At 41.5% G+C, this 24,204-nt stretch overlaps 1 protein-coding gene and 1 pseudogene across 2 annotated transcripts in view; both read right to left on the bottom strand.

Annotated features, from left to right (window-relative positions):
* Nucleotides 1-10,549: 10,549 nt before the first annotated feature.
* LOC114492138 (leucine-rich repeat transmembrane protein FLRT2-like) overlaps nt 10,550-24,204 on the bottom strand; it is a 128,294-nt gene continuing 114,639 nt past the window's right edge. For both annotated transcript variants that reach the window (XM_036012870.1, XM_028506327.2), the window contains exon 2: nt 10,550-12,278. In XM_036012870.1, the coding sequence (XP_035868763.1) occupies nt 10,771-11,895 (1,125 nt within the window). In that variant the 5' untranslated portion in view covers nt 11,896-12,278 and the 3' untranslated portion in view covers nt 10,550-10,770. The remainder of the gene's footprint in view (nt 12,279-24,204) is intronic.
* On the bottom strand, nt 12,176-16,444 carry LOC114492139 (annotated as a pseudogene).

The raw sequence follows: 24,204 nt of genomic DNA, 5'->3' as shown, positions 1-24,204 counted from the left end.
CATTTTCTATACCAAACCTAATTACTTAATTTATACTCATGCCATAAATTATTTGTATGTTTAGATGTATTTATTCATATGTTCACAAGAATGTGAACATACGAATAAATGTGTTGCTTTTTTCCCCATAAAAATGCAGGTCATGCTACAATTTATTTGCCTACACTTTGATAACTCTTCTATAAAACACGTGGGTTTTTTTGCTGTTATTTCTGATGAGTTTTTTCTCTTAAAATGTTGATACTTTTGCATTAACTTTTTCTTTATGCCTTTCTATATCCCTTATGTTAGTTTATTTGTTGTTTACTTTTCAGGTTACAATGAATTTTTTTAAAAAGATTCAATTTTTAGTAATTCTTTCATTACTTAAAGCTATGTTAAAGTATATGATTTCAAAACTATGTTTCCGAAGTTCTGAATTTCCCTCACAATAGAAAAATAGTTAAATTTAATAAGAATGTGTTTTCATGCCAGACTTCACTTCTGATTTACCTGTATTTTAGCAGTATTAAGGATATTCCTGAATTGCCAGGTAAAATTTTAATAATTGGAAAAGGTACCTTGAAATAATTTTATAATGCATACTTTAATAAATTCCTTTTAAAATGCTATTTTGGTCCTTTATAGAGGTAACATAGTACTAAATAATTTTAAAAATAATTATTTTACTAATGTGGTTACATTTTATTAAATTACCTTTATAGGACTAATAAACTTTTTAAAGTGTCATAACAAAGAGCTAGTGAATGACTACCATAAATAACAGCCTATAAAAGAGATGAATAGATAATAATATCTCACGCTGAAACCCAAGGAGCAATTTCTAACTACACAATTAAAAGCAATTCATTTAAAATATCAATCTTTAGACTGTTATAAAGTATTGGGAAGTCTGTATTATATAAACATCTTTAATAAAACAATGTTTCATTATTAAATTCAGGTGTATCATGTAATCAGATGAAGCTATTGTTTATTGGCAGGAATTATTAGGCAACAGAATTAAGCCTAAACATTTTGAAATTAACATCCATTGTTATCTGTTAAGCAGTTTTATAAATGTATTTGAAGGTCCTGGAAAGAAGTATTTTGTAATTATTCTAAAAATCCATCCTTTATTTTTAAGAACAAAATTGTGTACTTTTTTCAAGGTTCAATGCTAAGCAGTGATAGAGTCAAGTGTTGAAATCTGTTCTATTTCATCAAAAATAAACCACATTTAGCATTTTCTTGGATAATCTTCTCATAACTCCTTTTGTGTTGATTATTGAAAGTTTAGTAGCTATTACATAAAATGCCTGCAAAGGTAGACAATGCATTCCATATTTTAAGAATATTTTAAGTAAATTTTGTTTTATACAATTTACACAATTTTTTATTGTAGGGACTCTATCTTTGATAATGTTTATGGAAATAATGTATTATACACATATGTCTACTTAGTACAAATACATATGTGTTTTTACATATGGCTTGAATTTTTCTATTTTGAGGAGAGGTACTTAAGTTAATGAGTTTTGTTTCATTTGCTTTTATTTCAGTTCATTTGTAACTTTTCAGCCTTAATGACTATAAGTGGGTCCCGGTCACTGCATTGAATATTTGGCAGAAAGTATCCCATTGGCCCCTCATGACTCTCAGAGCTCCACCTCACAGATGAGCAAACTGAGGCTTAGCAACACTAAACAATAGCACACAGGCACAGAGTGGGAGTTCTCTGGTAATTCTGTGGTCCCTGCTTTTAATGACTGAGTGTGCTGCTGCCTAAACAAATCGAGCTTACTGTTGACATAAGAAATAGGGACAAGCTGGTCTTTATAATAAAGTTAATGAATCTGAGTGTGTGAATGCTTCCTGTTTTCTATCCCATGCACATCTTCCTGAAATTTATAAAACATTGGACATAAGTCAGCATAATTAACTAATGCTAAACTTCTTGGAAAATGAACAAGGATTAAACAGAATTCAAAGTCCAAAAGACCTGAAGAAATCAACCAAACTCATGCTTTTCCCTAGAAGAAACAAGCCAGAGAAATGAATCATGTTACCCAAGATCCAAAGGAGACCTGAGCTATGTAGCCCTATTTTTTGGACTTTGATTTCATATATTTTCAGAAAGCAGCCGACATCTTTGAACATTTGGCGTGTATCAGAAAGGATGCTGTATTGTTCTTTCTTAAGTGAGTTTTGTACTATCTTTTGCACAGAAGAGGAAACTAAAGCATCAATATGCCCAAGACCCAAGGGATAGTATGGGTTGCAGCAAGGACGAATCTTGGTCTAGACAGCTTTGAACTGAGAATTAAGAGGATTCATCATGTTTCAATAATTTAGCTATCATCCAATAGCTGTATAGAAATAGCTGTTTTCTCTCAGTTATGATTGACCTCCATTACAAGGCATCTGGTTCTTTCTTCAGATACAGTAGTGGAGGGTATACTGTATTTCATCTACAAGAGCTGATATGTAAAATATTTAACAATAGAAAGAGGTAGGGGCCAATCTATCAAAACAGACACTGGCCCAAACAGAATAGAAATTGGCTATGGACCACAGAAATGCCAGTATTGATTTATAACCGCCCTGAAACCAATTAAACTCTGCATTTGAAGACCAGGAGAGAAAATACTTTTTCTCCTAGCATCCAAATATCCCATCTTCTGAATTTACTGAGCAAGGAAAGACAGAATAAAAAAGGAAAATAATCCTAAGTAGACCCCAGGGAGTGAGCTGCTTTGAGACTCTTTTAACTATCATCAACAGAAAGTGTACAGAAGGAAAAAATAACACAACCGAGCCAGAGAAGATGCATGCCTCTTAATTACAACCAGATTTCAAGATTAAGAATGGTACTGATTGCAACAAGAAACTGTGACAGCTGGTGTACTATCACATGTGCATCACAGAGCCATTGAAATGTTCCTCTTTTTGGGTGCAATATCCCCACTATCTGCCAGCCAAGTGTGGATGTAAATCCTATGTTTTGTCATGTAGTATAATTGTTATGGTGGGGCGATCGTGGGCACCAGGGGGGACTCCACCCACAGGCCAAGGTGGTTGCTCAGGTAGGTTCCTACACTGACCGTGTGAAAGGCCCTTCCACCCCTCCCCTGTGGTACTACACTGGGGGAGGGGCAGAGAAAAGCAAGAATGTGCCGTAGGAGTAAACATGTCAGCAGGGAAGGTGATCGACCAGAGAGGCCTGTCAGTGTAGCCTGGGGAAAGAAGGGACTCATTGGGAGGTGGACCCACGCAAAGCATATGAAAGTTTGGGAAGTTGATTGATGGTTTTGGAGACAGGATGCAATAAAATAAAGCTGTCACTTAAAATTTGAGGTGTTTGAAATAAAGTTCTTCTCTGGATTTTTTAAATGTTTCAATATCCCAATGTCTTCTCAACACTCGTCTTGGGGGATCATTTGATACTCACATTTCCTGAATTAATTTTCAAAAATAACCACATCTGTATGTGCTCCTCATATCAGAGAGAAAATACAATAAACTGCAGACATATAACAATTCTTTTTCTGTTCAACAGTGCTGTTCAGTGGTCCCACTGAGCATAAGACAGAGAATTTTGTATTCCATGTTTCCTTGTGGGACCTTGTTTTTCCATAAAAAAAAGCTAGGAAAAGCTTCCTGTTAAACTTGCGTTGATAATGTTTGTACACATATGTGGGGTTTGAGATGCTATTACTACTAACAAGATGATTCTTACATATCATTCTGATCTGAACACTCATAAGTTTGGTTCTATCTTGTCAAGCTGGCAGTGTGTCATCTGGGGCTTGTGACTTGGGTCTGGCTGAAAAATAAATGGTGCTAGATGTCATTTTGTCAGTCACCGCTACTGTGCTAACTGCTCTATATACCCCCAGCTCTGAAAACCACCTTGTGTGTAAGACTTCACTGTCTTCACTTACCAGCAAAAGAAACCAATGACCGTAAAGTGGAAGTTATTAAGAAGGCCAACTGGCAGGTCAGTGGCTGAGCCGTTTTCCAAAATAACTCAGTCTGATTCAAACTTGAGTTATGGCAATGTCGTTTCTAGAAAATATTTGTTTATTTCCATGTTAACCACCCAGAGAGTGCAATGTGAACCTTTAAACAATCTGTGCTGTGTTTTTGGTATAGGATACAGCACGGTGAATAATGACTGTCTCTTTGATATGGCTGATGGAAACCAAGAAATTAATCTACCTCTGTTTTACATGGAAAGTGTTCACTTGGACTAGCAAACTGTCAAAATGTTTGACTTTGTTTCTACTTTACTTTTCATGATGGTGACATTTTGTTACAACAATTCTTTAAGATATTTCTTTATATGCCTTTCTGCAAGACGGTTTAGAGCTTTGAGGTTGTCTGTGAAATGTAAAAAGGATGTTCCTCAAATCATTTTAATAGTTCCCTCAACCTTCCCTGTGAGGATAGACATCCCCAATTCCATCTAAAGCTTTCAAGTCAGATTAATGCGTGGCCAGCAAATAATCCCAAACACAAATTTTCTGTAAAACATAATAAAGAGTAAGCAAGCAATTTTTAAGAAAAGGAATCTGCTCTGCTTCTACTTGGAAAATGCATATTGTGGTGTTTGAACAAATCGTATTTCACTTACTTCAGAATTCCACAGCTCTTTCTGAGGCTTATTTCGAAGTAAACCAGCCATAGGGATGGGCAAAGTAGCTGTTATTCGAGCTGTTGCTGTGGGTAGAGACCCTGTCCCACAAGGAGCCTGCCGGCCCCCATGTGCTCCATTCACACGTTCTACAAAAACATGTACTGGGCACCTGCCAGGGGCTACAAACCACACTCAGCACTGAATGAGATACAATGGACAGAATATATGCTCTGTCTCCAGGGGCCCAGATAACAGGCAAGAAACAGGCCCATGAAAAATTAGAATACAGAGGTGTTATAAACAAAAGCATTTTAAAGTTCTATTAACTGCCCCAGAGGGGTCACAAGGTTGGCAGGTGTGATTCAAGAACCTTTGAGGGCGGTACATTTGAATTATATCTTGAAAGAGGAACATGTCACCAGGCAAAAGTGACAGTAAGTGTCATAGAATAAAAGACCTTGAGCAAAACTATAGCAGTATGAGGAACTTGAGATCCCTGGAAGGTAGCCTGAAAACTGCTTTGTTTATTGATTTTAAATACAACATCTAAAATGAAGCACATAATGACTGAGGAAGAAATACTTGTAGGGAGAAATGAATGGTGTGACATACACGTTGCACAAAGAGTTTGAACGCCATATTGAAAATAATGGCAATGGGATATTTTTGGAAAAAAAGACAGATCCACAGTCAAGCATTCTTTATAGAGTAGCCTTTGTCCTACAGTGTGTAGGACAGGTTAGAGTGGTGGCAAACTAGATGAAGGATCCAAGTCACGTGAGAGCTGGGAAACAGAGAGAAGCAAAAGCACGTGAGAGAGTGTGTACGTGCTGGGACTATGACAGGTAGCCTAAACACAGGAGGGTGAATGCTCAGAAATGGCAAAATGGTGGCAATGACCTAGGCGATGTGTTTGCGGAATACCAACAGGTGCCCAGAAAGATTTTTGATGATAGAAAGTTAACTCTCCTGGAAAACAGGCTTATTCAGCAAAAACCTCACCAGCCTCAGCAAATAATTGCTGAATGAAAATAAAACAAAACTAACAAAGGCCTATACTACCCAAACCAGGGATTTTAGCAGACTAAGCTGACATATTTCTATATTTGATTAGGGAAAGACTGACCCAAAATGAAGTTTTCATATGTCATTGAAATGGTAAGAATCCCCCAAAGGATATATCGAAAATTGTATCTAGTTAGAATTCGAATCAAGGAAATGGAATTATCAGTTGCTTTGTGTGCTAAAATGGCATCGGATTTGAAGCATAACATTCAAAATTATTTATCCTTAACTTTCTATGTAACTCATGAATATACAGCTCGTGTAATATACTCCGCAGCATACACTCTTTACTTGTGCTACAAAACAATAACAGCACAAATCCAGAACCCAGTTTGCTAATGGCCAAGGTTTCAGACATGTGAACATCTTCACCCAAATGTACAAAACACTGAGAGCAAAGTCTCAAGTATAAAACCAATACGTTCCTAAAAATAACCTGACTCGAGTCCTTTTAGTAGTTCTCTCAGCTCGCCCTGTGGGTGCAGACATCGCTGCATTCTGTCTGAACCTCTCAGTTCAGATCAACGTGCAGCTGTCAAATAATCACAAAACAATTTCTGGCAAAAGAGGGGAAGGGATTACCAAGGGATTTCAAAGACATAGATGTTTTCAGGTTTATAAAAAGATTCCCTTGATTTTCAAAAACAGTAATTAATATACACATCCAGGCTGAGGTTATAATATCTCCGTCATTAAAGATCTTAAACATTGACTATGATTTTGTCCTAAAGGCCAGGCAGTCTTAGGGCTAGTTAACTTATTAAGAGGCAAGTAAACAGTGAAATACCCACGGAGTCATGCTGTGGCGAGGTCCTGACTCCTCCACTCCCAGGAGGCTGAGTTGTAAACTCCGAACAACCAAGAGAACACTCCTCACAGGGTTGAACACGATGTGCTGTCCCGTACATCACAGCGCTTGGAAAGCACAGAGTAAACATAGATGCTCAATAATCGTCAGGTGCCATTATTCTTCTTTTAGTTTGACTTCCACTCTCCCCTCAGTGGACATTTTAGAGGTTACGGTGTAATTATGATACACGATTCTTACATTTTAAATTGCTTGGTATAATTCTGAAAATCTAATTCAAATTGCATTCTGGTTTTATCAGTGCACTATTGCTTTGTTTCATCTTTTAAGCACCAAGATCATCTAATATGTAAGATGGATGCATCATCAAATTTACCAGGAGTGTGTGTGTCTCTTTCGTCCCCTTAGGTGCTCTGTTGAGTTGAACGAGTGTACGTGGAATAATGGCATGGGCTCTGAGACAGCGCACGGAGTAAGAACATGACTTTATTAATGATCTGTGGGCTCCTTAGCAGTGGAGTCACAGTCTGTCTGGGTCCCCAGGAGAACCTCGCACAGTCAGCCCTCAGTGGAAGTGGGTGAGGAGTCAGCACACAGAATGAACACATGTGCTACTTGAGGAACACTGAAGAGTCAGAGGTTGCCTGACCCGGCTAAGACGGTGGGCTACTGGTCTGGGAGCCCTGTGTCCCAGCACAGCGCCTGGAGTGGGGCAGAGGTTTAATAACTTGTTCGAAAGAATTATATATAGCCTCAACCAAGGGTTTGTCTTCATAGAATAATGTGTGTAACTCTTGATAAAAGAAACCTAAAACACATAAATATTATTTTAAATGATCTCCCAAATATAATATGAGTCACTCGTTACCACTGTCTTTCACAGTTATTTTTCCAAAGGAGATTCTACAAGTAATTAATACTTCTTAACTGAAATGTCATGATTTCATCTTCTAATTCAATTTCTATCAAATATACAATTAGTGAAATGGCCATGAGGAAATAAAAAAGTGGGGGGAGGGTTCTGTGCAATCATGAGATTAATCCAGACTCACACTTCAGCATCGGAAGAGATACATTTTCCTAAGTGCTCATTAGAAGTGTAGGTGGATGAACTATAACAAATTCTGAAGTAGAGAAGGACCAGGAACATTCTGAAGGAAAAGTGACACCTAAACCAATAGTGTGCAGGGGGAAGCGCTACTCTGACTAGGTAACTACACTGGTATTTACTAGAGACTAAACAACATGGATTCCACAAGTGCAAAATAATATGCTCAAGGTACGTGTATATATTTCAAAGGTATTTGTGGGAACACACAATTTAGGAAATAGAAGAGAATATGAAGATTCCAGGTAAATCCCTCGTATGAAAAGACTCAATTGACATTTTACCCCCAATGCTGTCTTCAGGTAGCAGAAAGAGGAGAATCCTATTACCTGCTTCATTTCTGCCCACCTTCTGTATCCTCCTCAACCATTCTTCATTTCTCTTCATCATTAAAACGTATCAGCTTTCAACCAATAAACTTACTCAGATAAACACAATGTAGTTTTGTTTTAAAATAAGCCTTTACTGGATACATCAACAAGGTACTGTATAGTGCAGAGTGAATGTGCAGCTAACAAAGTGTGCGACATGACAGGTCCCAGAGGACGAGTGATGGGGAGTCTCCCAGCCCCTCGCGGTCCCTTGTCAGCGAGAACACACTAAACACAAACCAGCAGCAAAAGGCATGACTCAAACAAGAACAAATCATCAGGATCAGCTTTCGGTGAAGACGCGCTGGTCCTCTGAGGGATGGCCGGGGGTGGCGCCTTCACCTTGCCTCTTAAAGGTCATAACCACACCCCAGTGCGTGTGTTTGCCGGTGTGCACCCATGTGCTTTACACATGCATAAAATGCCTGTTGTGGTGACCTTGCTTTGTGCCCTTCCAGTGCGTGTGCTGATAGAAATTAAGACGGTTAACAAAACTTCAGATTTGTGTGTTATACCGACTGCATCATACGTGTATAAACTTCCTCCCCACAATCAGTGACAGGCATCCCCGAGCCAGCATGGTCTTTCAGCCTGCTGAAGAAGTCAGAGAACGGATTAAATGACAGATTTCTATGTTAGTATTTTGACTTAAAAGAGCATCAGGCAAGCTTTGATGAGAAGATTAAGAACTAGGAGGGATCCTTTGAGTGTTTGCCTATGTATCTTTTCCCCTGTTGGGCACTCTTTCCTGCTCTGCCCTCCCACACAGCTGGAAAGGTAAGTCATGAGCAAAACCATTCCTCTCGCCTTCAGAAGGGAAACTTAATGTCTCCTTGTTATGGGTTGGGGAAAATGTTATGGAGAAAGAAGCCAGTGGAAATGAGCCACTTCACTGTCAGAAGTTGCAAGGGGCCCTGAGCTGAGGTTGGCTGGTGTAGGCAGCATCTGTGCCTGGGGACTGCCACAGAGGTGCCTGTGTTTGGGTTGGGTGCTCTGCTCACACGGACAGTGTGTTCTCCTCAGGGGGGAAGGAAGTTCTGGCTCCCTGGAAACCTCCACGGCCATTGTGATCTGCGCTGGCAGGAAAAGGAGCCGTGACCTTCACCACTTCATTAACTTACCAGACTGGGCACACGACACTGGTTTTTTAACCTCAGGAAAATGTGTCTAATATATTTTCGACCAACATCCAGATAACTAGAAATTGCAATCTTTTTCGTAGAGTAGAATGTTTTCCCCTTGCTGCACAAGGAAAATAGGCCGGAGAGAGCAGTCCTGTGATTGTCCCACGTGATGGGCCGTCAATGCATTTGACAGTTTCCAGGAAAGCCCAGGGCCTCTCCATGATCAAACACATCTCCCTACACAGGCAGACCAGGCATGAACAATGGTCAGCACTCTCTGTATGATTGTGACTATGCCTTTTCCTCTAGAATTTCCCCTGCACAGTGGTGGCCTGCTATCTGAAATCACCTCGCTTGGACAAATGGCACCAAACTCTTTATAAGCCAGTGACTATGGCTTTGTTCACCCTTGTCACGCACCTGAACACCTCAAAATACCTAACAATGTCTGTGACAGCGGGCTAAATATAAGGCAGATGGATCAACAAACGATATTCTCATGACCAAAAATATCAGTGGAAGCATAGTCCAGCATGATGGTTGTTTAGCGGGCTCCCTAACACACGTTACAAATCTCATGATGTGCGTTGTGTCCTGGTGTAGGTGAGAGCCTCAGGGATGTCATCACCAACAGGGGCTGAATTTCATGTTGGCCGCTTTGTCGTGTTGGGCACAAGATGAAAGTGAAGCCCGTCATCAGATTCTACCTCTTCAGGCACACCTCCTAGCAAAGGTTCCTCTTTAGGTCACCCCAACCAGTTCACAAGACTAGATCCCCCGTGTACCACTTAGCCCCAAATCAGTCTGAGAGTCCCATAAGACAGCAAAGACACCTCTGCGGCCTTGGTCTTCTTGGCCCAAAGCACATCATTTCAGCAGCCAACTATCCCACTGAGGGTTATCCACACACCACCAGTAAATAAGAATGACTATTTTGTGGATAAAAGAAACAAAACCTCCAAGTACCATCGTTTTAACACATAGTCTTATCTACAGAGCCAAGGGGAAGAGGGCAGTGGAAGGGATTGTTGAGTTACATACGCAAGACCCCATGTCGGTGTCCTGACTGTAGATGGCTCACTGCTCCAACGCTCACCTTCACAGACGGTCTTGCCCCTTCATCGTGTGGACCTGGCTCTAAAAAGGCAACAGCCAGAACTCCCTAGCTAATTGACTAAAATGGAGACCAAAGCACTGTAGCATTAAGTCAAATTAATTCATAGTCAATTTCCGCTCAACTGACTGCAGAGTTTCAATGATGGTGTCTAGAACATTGTATCTTCAGTTATATTTTCTGCTTATTCCAAGGAATATGGGAGAATAAAACATCAGTTGGGGCTCTATTGTTAAAGAAAATAAAGCTCTCAGTACAAAGAGAAAACTTGCATAGCATTTTATACCTAAACATTTACAAAGGAGACATATCACAGTTCTTTTTGTTAAAAGAGAGAAAAGCAAAAATGATTGTAACATTAACTTTCTGTGTCCTTATAACAAAGGCCAGTGGTAGAGGAAATACACAACACAGAGTGAAATGCCTAAATAAGATATTGAAAGGAATTTTCTAAAGACATATTTTTTAGATAACATGTGTGATTTATGTCTCTTAAATCTAAGGGAAGGAGAGGAGTGAATTATATATGCCTCCGACTGAAGCATGAACATCGGCCTCCTCTCTACCCCACTGCTCTGTCAGAAGCTGTACGAGGGGCTCCAGAAAACGCACCACAAAGATTCATATTTATCTCGGTGACAGCCATCCCGCGGACTTGCTCAGGTTCTTGGCACGTGAAACCTCGGACACTGAGAGATGAAGGGATGTATTTGAGCCATTCTGTGACCCATTTAATACTGCAGTCACAAAACCAAGGGTTCTTCCAAGCAGTGAGCTGTTTCAGGTTGGAGAGAGAGTCAAAGACCCCTTGAGTCAGCACATGCAGCTGGTTGTTGGATATATCCAGCCGCTCCAGCTTACGGAGCTTGGAGAAGGCCGTCAGAGGGATGTGGTTTATCTGGTTGTCCTGCAGATACAGCCGGAGCAGGTTCCTACATGGGAGGCCAGATGGGGGGTAGGATAGCAAATTCCCTGCAAGTGACAATTCCTTGAGCTTGGTGAGATGCCTGAAGGTGCCCTCGGCAATGCCTCTGTTGGTCAGGAGATTCCCATCCAAATTCAGACGCTCCAAGCTCGGGAGATCCTCTAACTCCACATCTAATATGGTGGTGATTCGGTTGTCATCCACTCTCAGCTCTTGCAAGTTCATAGGAAACCCAAAGGATACTCTGTTCAGAATATTCTTGGACAGAAACAGCAATTTGAGGTTAACAGCATCCCAAAAAGCCCCAATTTCCACTTGCTCTGTCCTTAAAAAGTTGTCATCCAGGTATAGCTCTTCGAGCTTCAAGAGCTGAGCAACGGCTGCCCGTGAGATGGTCTCAATGTTGTTTTCCTGCAAATGGAGAACTCGAACATTCTTGGGGAGGTTCGTGGGGAATTCTTGCAGTTGGTTGCTGTAAAGGTAGACCGTGTGCACTGACTGCACGTTGTGCAGTTCTGCAGGAAATCCAGTATTATTAATTTGGTTGTTTTGGAGGTAGAGGGTGGTTACACCCTCCGGGATCCCAAGAGGCACTGAGGTCAAGTTTCGGTCGTTACAGTAGACAAAGTTCCTGTCGCAGCGGCAGACACTGGGGCACCCCAGGAGTTTTGACACTTGTGAGGAGAGCCCCAGAGAAATGAGAAGCCAAGATTTCAGGAAAAAAGCCCCATGGCTGGGCCACTGTGTGGTCTGTACACCCATTGCTGAAGTACACAAAGAAAATACAATGTGGTGGGGAAATGAAAAAGAAAAAAATAGAAAGCAAAACCAAAATGGCTGGATGGAGTTCTGTCCAAGTCCAGAAATCCAACTAGAGGAGAGTCCCAAAGGCCCACGGTAAAAGAATCTTCCTGCAGTCTCTGGCCTCACCAGCCTGTGTTGACCTCCTTGCTATTGTCTTCCATGTGCAAAAAAAAAAAAAAAGAAATTCAACAGAGAGAATTTTCTACACAAGCCAGCAATGAAGCCAAGCTATCAGCAGTCAACAGGGGCCCTGCTGGGCAGGCAGAACACCCTGCCTTCTGTTGTACGTCAGAACAGCGTTGGTCAGTCTGTGAACTTCTTGGTTTAGCTCAATCTGCAACCTGTGTAGGAAAGCAGAGAGAAAAGAGTCAGTTGAGGGCAGTACTGGAAGAAAGTGTTGACCTGACTGTACTCCTCCCAAGAATGCTGTGATTGGGACTAAATGACTAGAGGCAGGAAATTGGCATTAAGTGATGCTTAAGTAACAATAATTTCATTGAAAAGATATTCAAATAATGAAATGACTCAATTATCTTCAAACAAATCCATACTGTTACCTCTCATTGTCAATCCCTATACTGTGAATTTTACAATCCCAGCCAGTACCATCTCATAAGTACCTATCTGCATATCCATAGGCACGCTGAGGAATCCTCTGATTCAAATAATGAGATTACCTACAAATCCAACTGGTTGGCATCCTGTTTCAAGATGAGACAAGTAAATGAGGAATTAATAGAATTTTAGGGGAAAATGCAAAACCTTTTCAAGTTATAAACAAACCAATGCAAACTGGGAACCAACAAAGTCCACTCCAAAGATACAGCCCTTTGATCTGACACCTTGAGGAAGCACTACAAACTTAAGGCACCGGAATATGTGTGGATGCACAGAGAAGACTTTTCTTCCCCATTTTCTGCCTCTTCTCATCTCTAGTGTTCCTCCAAAATAGCTTATGCCCTGGTTACCGAAGACAATGACCACAGTCCAGTCCTGGACTCACTTTCACTCATCCCCTCCTTCAGGACCCCCACATGTAGATGAGACATGCACCTGTGAGCCCTTTGACAGCTGCAAAACTCATGATTGGGAACACATTAGTTTTCAACAACACGACCTTCTTTCCAGCCATGAGTTTTTCCTGATTTTAAGGTAGGTCTTTCAGAAATCTTTGAAATGATAGAAGATACAGTTACGGAAGTAAAGGCAACCTACAGATAAGTGCTCATGCCTTCGTGCTTGGAACTTGTCCCAACTGTTTTTAGATTAGAGAGGTAAAGAAGTTAATTGAAAGGTGCCAGATTTGATTTCCCTACAAAATAAGCTAACATGACAGGGCATGGAAAACTATGCGTCTCTTAATTCTCACCAATAACCAGAGATTGAAACTACTTACATCAAAAAGCACGGAAAACTATTTGAAATTGTTCCCTTAGCTTTCTTTAGAAACATAATTTAAAAAGAAAAAAGAGGTTAGTGCTATTTAAGTGTCAAGGATATTGTAATTTTTCTCTACACTTTAAAAACCCCTCTATGCTTAAAGAATAATGTTCAGTACAACTAAAGGTAGTATAGGAAAAATGACTATAATGCATAAGCATACTGACATCTTAGCTCAGGTTCAAATTTTCAAACCATTTCATTGTTCCCTAATACTCAAGTGTGATCCTTGGTCCAGAAGCATGTACTTGACCTCAGAAGTTGCTGAAAACACAGTATCTACCTGACAGCCCCAGATGGGCACATTAAAATTCAACAAGCACTTCCTGAAAGAGTGGTATCTTATTTCATCATTCAAATGTTTTAAATTCTCACATATAAAATAAACGTAAGAGCATGTGAATTGACTCTTTTGAGAAGAGTGAAGTCATAAGGCATACTCATCACCTGTCTCCAACAAATAGACTCAAATTATATCTTACATGTAAATGACATTTTATAAGAGGAGCAGTGCTATTGAGATATAGATAGATAGATAGATAGATAGATAGATAGATAGATATAGATAGATAGATATAGATATAGATGTGGCCTGGCCTCAGCAGACTCTTCCCTACCCTACCCCCAACAGATGTATAAACTATTGGTGTATGTATACGCCCAACAGGCATATAAAATACGCCTACAGGTGTATTTATTCTTGGACACACCCACAGTGCGACCCCACAGGCCTGTGGTCTTGGTGTGCAGGTCTCAAAGACGAAGACCCCAGAAGTGACACAGCCCTCTATGGGCTTGAATTTTCTTCAGCCACTCCAGGTCTTCACAAAGCTTCTTGTCCAGAAGCTTCCTGGCCATTGGCCAGGACCTGGTTGTATTTTCCACCCTTCACATCCTTCTGTCTTTTTAAGAACTAGTCTGCATTCCTGCACTGGTCCTCCTTCTGCATCATGGTGATCACCCACTCTACTTCACCCTCAGTGAGCTCTCCTGCCCTCTTGGTAAGGTAGATGTCTGCTGTCCTCACCACCACAAGAGTGTATCTTCACGCCACACCCCTCATTGTAGGGATGGCAAAGGCACTTTTCTTTTTTTTAAATACATTTTCATTGATTTTTAAAAATATTTTATTTTATTTATTTTTAGAGAGGGAAGGAAGGGAGAAAGAGAAAGAGAGAGAGAAACATCAGTGTACAGTTGCTGGGGGTCATGGCCTGCAACCCAGGCATGTACCCTGACTGGGAATCGAACCTGTGACACTGCAAAGGCTCTTTTCCATCGCCCATCAATATCGGTGTTGAGTCTTCGAAAATGTACTGGAACCCCTCAGGAACCACTAGAGACAGGGCTCCAGTGGCGTGTAGGCACCCTGGGGAAGAGCCTCAGCAGACTCCTGGAAAGTGTTTATCTAAGTGACAAGCACTATTGTCTGACGGGAGTCATTGGTAATCAGGGGAGTGCCCTTTTCTAACGCATAATTTATTTAAAAAAAAAAGTATTTGACCCAGGGGAGTCTTCAAAGTGTGGTAGCAACACACAGTGAGAAAATTTCTTAAGGGGGAAAAACAGCTGCACCAGGCTCTCTGAGTAAGTTCCTATGTACAAAGAACTGATGCTTAGCTGTGTTTACATGTCAAGATTTTAGGGCCTGAAAACAACCAATACCTGAGGATGTTGGCATTTACCTGGAAAGCCCCTCAGCTAACAGCCTCAAAGTAAAACTCACGGGGAGTTAACAAAGTGTTCAGGGATGGACCTGGGGGCTTGCACTATGTACCCAAATCACAAATGTTCCACTTGCTGAGCTGTGTCCTCTGGAGGAAGAGGAGGAGTAAGTCCCTCTGCCCAGACCTCATGCCCTTGCAAGTGTCGTTTATTGTGTTTGTTCTTGAATTACGCAAAAAGAGGAAGCGGTCCTGAAGACGGCTCCTCATAGGATGACAAGGGGCAACTGTTTACCCACCTTCCTAGGAGAAAAGTTCCATCTTTCTGATCTAACTGATCACAGTGTGTTGATCAGTTATCACAACTGCAGGTTGGGATAAAAACAAACACTTGGGGTTTTCTCTGAGTGCCCTGGGAACCCCGCAAACCATCAGTGCACAGTAGATTTGCTCTCATCCTTGGACCCACAACAGCCTACATATCATGTCAGCCAATATATTCTATCTCTGTTCACAGTAGTGCAAGTATAACATTACAAACGTGCAGAAAAAATATTTTTGAATATCACTGGGCAAAAATTTCCTCCATGTGCTCAGGCTCCAATTCCTACTGAAAACCTAAGGCAGAAACCCTTTTAGACCTTAGGCTGGAGACTGTTCACAGAGACATAGCACTAAGTTATAGTCACAAGGCTGGGCCCTGAGAGCTCATCCCACCTCTGACCCTCAGCAGCTCTGGGACTTTGGATACACCAACCTTTTAAGTCTCAGTCTCCTCCTATGAGCAATGAGGATAATATAGTTCCCAAATCACAGAACTCTTGGGAGGATTACACTGGATAATATGGTCAAAAACTTATATGGTGCCTTACACATGAAAAAACCACAATATCATAAATGGTTATTCTCTGTGTACTTGTTATTATTAGTACTGTCCAAAGATGTAAACTCCAACATGTAGAGAAAAATGAAGTCACCTTTTTCCTGCCAACATCTGTGCCCTTTGACTTATCCCAGGATTTTTCAACTTCAGAACTATTGACATTTAAAGCTCATAAGTCTTTTTTTTTTAATCCTCACTGAAGGACATTTTCTCTTTTATTGCTTTTTAAAGAGAGCTGAAGGAAGGGGAGAGAGAGAGAGACAGACAGACAGACAGACAGACAGAGAGACATCGATGTGAGAAAGAAACATCGATCACTTGCTTGAGTCAACAGCCAGAATGGGAAGCAAACCAGGAACCTATGTATGTGCTCTGACTCGGAAGTGAACCCACAAGCTTTTGGTTTACAGGAAAAGTCTCTCACCAACTGAGCCATACCATGCAGGGCAAGGCCAAGAAGCCCTCTGTTGTGGGTTTGCCGTGAGCCCCCAAACATGTCCCCAGACAGTGCCGTCTGCATGTCTGCAAGGAGAGCAAGACCTCCCAAGTTGGGGACCATTCTCCTGCCCCATCTTCTAAGTATCTTAGAAGGTCCACATTATTACTCTGATTTTACAGAGGAAATTGAAGGTAAGTTTCTAATAAACGGAACCTGAAAATGCTCCTTGCCATGGGCACGGAAAATGCAGTATGTATTTCATTTATTCCTTGAACAAATATTTATTGGGCACTAGAATGAGGATGCAGTCTTTTGCAGAGCTGATGTGGTTTTTGGCTTCGTGAAGTTTACAATTTAGTGAGGGGAGAAAACTGGGGAACCGGGAACACGGTGCTGTGTAAGCAGCACTAACCCTGGGGCCGCAGGGAATGACACACTGAGTATAAAGTTCTAACTTAGCCCGCCGAGTGTCAGAATAAAAACACTGAAGGGGAAGGACTGTCTAAGTGATGATCTGAAGGATAGGAAGGGGCAAGCCAGGGAAGATTCAAAAAGGTCTGCTCACAGACCCACGCTGGTGATAATGTGGATCAAGAGGCAAACCCCAGACCAGCCGAGAAAAGGAGCAAAACTTGATTTCCCTCAACTTTGTCTGCTCCTCACTGAGGCAGTCCTATATTTAGATCAGAAACAAGCTCATGTTTCAAAATCGTTGGCCATTTCATTTGTCAGTCTCGACCATTGGAAAGAAAGAGATTTTGCTTCCCAAGATAACTTTCAAATATTGACAGCAAAAGTTGTGTTTTCTTTTTCCTGTTCGTTTGAATGCTTCACAGACTACGCTTCCTCCCTAGAAAACTGGAGAATATGAAAATAGGCTTCAGGAAGATGCTAGGTAAAGACAGAAATGTTATCGAAAAGAAGAAAACTATTTCAAAAGCCCAGCATAAATCAACACACAACCAATGCCCTTTGGAGAAAGCAAGAGGCGGCCCTGCCAGTGTGTTCAAGGTGAGAGTAACAGCAGAATTTTCCCAGACCACTCTACTCTTTTCATTCGAATTGAGACTCAGAGCACTCAAATCATGGAAAAGCTTTCTGCAAAGTGTTTCCTTCCTAGTCCTGCCTAACAGTGTTTTATTTTTTTAAATAATTGATTCCAGGATCCTCTCTTCCAGGAGCCCTTAATAAACTCAGACTATAAAAATCATAGTTCAGAAAATAGGAACTGTCAATAAGCCCTGCTGATTGCATAATGTAATGGACACTAGGACGAACCTAATAAAATCTTAATGGTTTTAGCATCGGCTGGATTGAGACAGGACAGCACCGTGCATGAAGTGATACAGAGGCAAAAACTCACATCAAGACAGAGTCACCTCGGAACTATTCTCAGTTTACATGGGACTTAGAACTTGTGGAGTTGGGCAGTTTGTGCTTACAATCAGACACAGGCAGGTGCAGGGCCCATAGTCCGCCCTCCACTACAAATGTCTTTGTTACAATCTGGAAACACTAAAGCAATTTTAGTTTTTGTGCACGTTTCCACATTCCTGAAGGTAGGTTATAAATACTGTGCACACGACAGTCAGGAGAGTTCTGTAGTTAGTTGGTCAAGATGTGGGGATTAGCAGAGGAATTTCGGGGAAAATATAACAATAGCCACCCAGTAACTCAAAATCGTTTTTCCATTTCATTCACTGAGCCCCTAAGTTTCTCATTAGGCAAATATTTTTCTTTTGCTAAAACAAAGAGAGAGAAAGAAGGGAAGAGAGGAGGAGGGAAAAAAGGAAGGAAAGAAAGGAAACACTTTATTTAAACACTTGACAATTTCCTGGCTTCGGTCCACCTAGAATTGAAAGCATTAAAATTGGAGGAAAAAATTATTCTCCTGGCAAGCATAAAAATCTCTAACACATTTGAAGAGTTGTTCTCCCAAGACTTCCAACGCAGTTGATTCAAATAATGGGGATAAGTGTAGAACAAGCAACTAATGTTACAAATGCAAATGCATAAACTTGGAAGACATCCGTTATTGCCACAGGCTGCTCGAAACCTCTCAATCCACTAGGGAGCTCCCATTGACCATCCCTTGGGTCAATACAAATCTGCATAATCTAAACTACAGAAGGAGCCTACGGGGTGTTCAATAAACCCAGTGGTGAACAAACACTAATAGAGGAGAATTTTACTGAAACAACACCAATAGAATTAAAGGGAAGGAAAAGTACAGGGTACATAAAGAATGAACCTCCTAATGCCTCATATGTATATACTTTCAAAGGGTTCCTTAAAGTTCGTTTATTCTTATATTTGCATTTACATTTTTTTGCTCAGATACTGAACACCTAATGTTTCAGGCAATGAAAAGAACTGACGTCTTAGACTCTTATCTCTGGGAGAGACTTTTTCCACCATTTGATCCAGTGATTTCCCAAACCTGAGAGTCTGCCAAAACACTAGGGTAAGATGATGAGAAATGAAGATTCATGGGTCCCACCCTGAAGATTCTGGTTTGGTGTGTCTTCAAAAACAGCCTGGGTTTGTACATTTTGTCAAATGTCCCCAGGTGGGCATGATGACCAGCCACTGTAAGCTTCTATTACCCAGACACTGCCTGTTGGGAATTGCTTTCAGGGCATCGAGACAACTGGTCCTTCTTTCTGCTGGATCAAGCCAACATGTGAGAGGTGAGTACAGAACAAAGTTTTGGAGTCAGAATTTAGCTTTGATCACAACTCAGCCACTCATTAATAGCATGGCAATAGGCCCATGACTGAACCTCTCTGAATCCCACTGTTTTCATCTCAAGAGAAGAAATCATGAGAAAAACTAGATATAATATATGTAAAGTAACTCATACTGTCAAATAGTGATTAAATAAACTCAATAAACTGTAATTTAAGAGAAGCAGAGATGGTATAATGAACAAGGGCAGTCTCTGGGGACAGGTGACCTATTCAACTTTCCCACTTACCAGCTCTGCTCACCTGGGCACTTTGCTTCTCCTGCCTAGGCCAGAGTTAACTTATATGAGAGGTGGAGAAAATGAGTATTAATCTCTCATGGTTGTTATAGGGCTATATATCACTTAGAATACCACCTAACACATGGAAAACCGAGTAATTATGTGCTGGTCATTCTTGCTAGTAGCTTAAAAACAATAAAAATGGAATATTACTCAGTGATGAAAAGAATGGAATCTTGCCATTTTTGTGAACAGGGGTGAAACATGAAGATATTATGCTAAGTAAATTAGTCAAACAAAGGCAACATATTACATTATTTTACTCATATGTGGACTCTAACACAAAACCAAAAGAAATTCATAAATGAAGATAACGTTGATGGTTACTAGATGGGAATAGTGTTGGTGGGGGTAGCACAAATTGGATACATGGGGTCAACTGTACAGTAAAAAAGCTAAAAAGACCTTTAGTGGTGATTATGTTGTAGTTCATATAGATGTCAAATTGCAGGTCGTACCCCCGAAATTTATAAAATGTTATATACCAATTTTACCTCAATAAAAAATAAAAACAAAAAGTAATGAGTCTCCTGCTCCAGGGAGCTTTGTCTCTAATTTGTAGAGAGTTGGTTTGTTTAAATGCATCAAATTATACTGTCCTCTCTCATTCACTATTTTGATCACAGTTCTCTCCTTTGAACGTAAACACATGCACCTCTCCATTCATTAATCCTGAAAATAAGTGGAGTTATTTATTGGGTCTCTGAGATCTTCTCCTTTCCTGTGTAAATGTCCTATTTCTTCCATGTCCTTCAGACTCCTAGCAATGCTAATGCTTTGACCGGTAATACCTTTCTTGGTACGTGTTACCCAGAACGGAAAACAAGGCTCACAATGTGATCTGACCAGCACCAGCAAAGCCCAGCAAACACCTGGGGAATGTTCCCTTCCTGCCAGACACGGAGGTAGTTACTAGAAAGATAACTATCGCATGGCCCTTGGTGTTGAAAAGTGGTTCATGCCAGATCAAGGCATTCTTTATATAAAGCTCATTTTAATTCCCAAAACATTTTAATGTTTCATTTAATCCCACAATAACCTTTAAGAACTAAAGGTTATCAACCTTCATATCAACCTTGAATAAAGTCCACAGAAATGAAGCAAATTGCTCAAAGACATATAGATGATTTGGGTAAAATTTCCTGTAAGAAAATATGAGCTTCAGGTGTGATGTTATGAATGGTGTTAATTATAATAGTATTAAAACTGACACCTACTTCTCTGCTAAAACGAAAACCCCTTCCCACTGCTTAAATTTATAAAATCTAGCAGTAGCACAACACTGAGCTAGGTAACACTTCCAAGCTGGACTGGTGTGTAGATGAGGGGTAATTAGCTCGGGATCTATTGTCCACTCTCCCCACACCACTGCATGGTTCAATGGAAGCCAGAAACCAAGTGGCTGCCAGCTGATAAGCACCCTACCATTAGGGTGTTAAAGATTAGGGGTGCCCGAAAGTCTTGATGGGCTACCTATAGGATGGTAGCAAGACAGGCAAACTCCCCTTGCCCACTTCAGTGTCAATGAGCTCCAAGTCTCCTGTCACCACATTCTCCAGCTTGAAAATGTCTCTACGTGTGGCCACTGAGGGAAAAGCTGTGGAGGCTGAAACTAATCTCCAGATGCCCAACACATGGACACCTCACTTCTACTAACCACTTGGGATGAGATGTCATAGGTATCAGGAGTTCCTTGAATACCAAAGGAAAAATACCTTTATATACCTTAACAAAATACAATTTGAACTATGTTCCCCAAACACAGAGGAATTTAAACATACCAGTAGACTGTTTTACAGGTTTGTCCATGGTCAGAGAGTTGCTTTCATTTATGACAATGCGATTTTCAAACTTTACCACAAATGCATGATGGTGGTATTTTCTTGAGAGTATTCTGTTTCTTAGAAAATATCTCACATATACCCACAAACACATTTCTCATTGTTCCCTGACACTTAAAATTTTATCACTATCATCCAATTCCTTTGGATTAGAATGCTATCCTTTATAAACGAGAATATGTTCTGGCAGACATTCTAAGTCACGTGAATTGTAGCAGACCATTTCCAAAAGCTGGAACTTCACGTCCATTCATTCATCAGACAGCTGTTGGATGGCCACTCTGGGCCTGATGCAGTGCAAGGCCCTTGTGATGCGAGGTGAACCACACAGATGAAGTCCCTGCCATCAGGAAGGTGATGGTTAGAGAGCAAGACAGAGAAAACATTAAATGAAAACCACATTCGTGAGACTAGAGCTAATGCATCTGTGAGCCCTGTCAGGAAGGACATAATGAAGTATGATGGATAATACTGGGAGGCTGTAGGTGTGGGTTTAGATGTGGTGGTTGGGGAAGGAATCCCCAGAGAACCAGGAATTGTTACTGGGAGATCCATGATAAGGGAGTCAGTGCTTGGGGAGGAGAAAGGCTAAAGCAATCATCAGGCCCAAGTGAGAGCAGGGGCAAAGGTGAACGGGAAGAAAGGCCTGACCACTTCCAGGAAAAACCAACATGTCTGTGGATATCCTGTGAGAAGTGGGGAGAGTGGAGGACCTAAGATCCCCAAGGGCCTGCTCAAGCAAAGACTCGTGGCTTTGACAAACCCCTTGGATGTCATTGGAAGGGCAATGAAAGCCTGCACTTAAATGGACTAGGGCAGGGAGGGTGTGTGAGAGAGGATAAAGATCTAAAGGAGCCACCTTTTTCTGTTTGGCAACAGTTAAAAAATAACAGGATGGGCAGCGTGATTAACTGGAGCAGGGAATTGGAGCTAGAGTAGGAGCTTGGACACAGCTGAAGGGGGCAGGATTGAGGGTAGGAGGTGGGAGTGGTTGGGGCGGAGGGAGAGTGCTGGGAGGGAAATGGAGGCAACTGTACTGGAGCAAAAATCTTTTATAAAAATCACTTGGAAGAAAAAAAAAAGAATAGGTGCTTGGAGAGGAAAAGTGAGCTTCAAACTTCTCCTGTCAGAATTTTCTCCTCAAAAGTTCTGTTCCAGAGAGCCTCCCGAAAGCACCAACCACACACACACATTTCTTTCCAACTGCTGCAATTCTCTGGAAATAAATGATGTATGAATAATAAATAAATAAAAGAAATACAGCTTTGACTAAACAAGAACTCTGACGACAAAGTGAGGCACCCCTGCTGGGTGAAGACAGCCACGTAACTCATTAGAAGGGTCTTGCCCTTCCACCCTGGGAACTGAAGCCCGCCACCCTGCTTAGCATAATGCCCCTTCCCCTGGGAAAGGTGCAGACCGCACGCTGTTCTCTAACGAGTACATTGGTCCTCACCTATAAATTATTCTATGTGGTGAACAAAAGCATTGGCTTATTTTCTTCCCCTTGAAGCTATGAGCACAGCCAGGGAGGCAACCATCGATAATTTGAAAAAGCAGCATTTAGTGACCCGAGTGACAAAAACCCTGCTAGAGAGGTCCAGGGTTTGACAGGGCTGCATCACTCACGAGCCTCTGTGCTGTCTCACCCGGGCACAAGAGGGGAGCTGCAGGGGAGGGTGGGCCCCACTCAAGGGGTCCAGGAGCCCGTGCACTATCTGCTTCTCCCTGAAACCTGTTCTCACGTTTCCAGACCCAAGTCTCCTCACAAGTGGTGACGTGGTCCATTTGGAGACTCAAAGGTGCAGAGACCTTGAGTATTTAGGGTCAGGGATGAATGAGGTACATTCCCAGGTGAAACGGCTGCCTCCCTTAGCTAGCTCTGGACACGACAAAGCCCTGACCCTCAGAATGTATTTTCTCAGAATGTTCTGTCCCTCCTGAACATTCCTCAGGGAATTCAGAGCATGGGAATACTTTCAAAACTCATGGGGGTTCCTGAGGGATCTGCAACTGACCACAGGACCACCCACAGACCTGTGACCCACACCCTCCCATGAGGACAAGGGGTATGCAGGGCAAAGGTGGCATAAATGTCTGAAGCCTGGAGAACACCTCTAGGCTATGACTTAAGTAGACAAGTTCCAGAATTTCTACCCCAAACCTCCCAGGGCCTAGGTGGGCTTCTTCAGTGGGTCTCTCTTTCTACGCTTACAACACCTTTAGGCCCACGTATCTGGGGGAAGGAGAGTACATGTCTGGTGTGTGTGTGCGCGCAAGGCCCTTTAGGGTTCAGGATGGAACCCCCCTGTGGGTGAAAAGGCTGGGAACAAGCTCTCTCTGTGCTTTTCACCTTCCGTGCAGAACTTGGGAGTCTGATGATTATAAACTCAAAACTGCCTGGCCTTCCAGGTCATTCTGAAAGGCTGATCACTGATGCAGGAGAACTGCACATGTTTAAAACACGCTGTTGATAAGATTTACAGCTTTTGAAAGATTAGAGCTATGGTGGGCCACTCTCTCACCTTTGCCCAAGGCCCTACAAACGTCTGGGCAGGCTGCTCATGGCCGTGACTTTTCAGTGATGAGTCACTGAGTAAACAGAAACATCACCATGGTATTTTATCTCCTAAGCACATCAGTATTCTCAAATATCAGTAGAGTTGCTAATTTAACAATTTTAGCAAAAATTTCATTCATTCATTCATTCACTGTTGAATGCCCACTGCACAACAGGTAGCAGATTATTATAGACTAAATTGTGTTCCCCAAAGCTCATTTGTTGAAGTCCTGACCCCCTAGTACCTCAGGAAGTGCCCAGTGTGGTTAATAAGAAAAGTAGAAACCACGGACTCTAATTGCATGTCACATCTAAACATTACTGATGTGCCTGAGTCGTCTAACTCAGTTACTCCCCTATCTAAAGATCTATCTCAGGAGGGACACATTCATGGGAAGAAATAGTACACTCA

This window comes from Phyllostomus discolor, chromosome 1 (genome assembly GCF_004126475.2).
Source record: "Phyllostomus discolor isolate MPI-MPIP mPhyDis1 chromosome 1, mPhyDis1.pri.v3, whole genome shotgun sequence".
NCBI lineage: Eukaryota > Metazoa > Chordata > Mammalia > Chiroptera > Phyllostomidae > Phyllostomus > Phyllostomus discolor.
The sequence above is the reverse complement of the archived record's forward strand: the minus strand, read 5'-3'. Positions and strand labels throughout refer to the sequence as shown.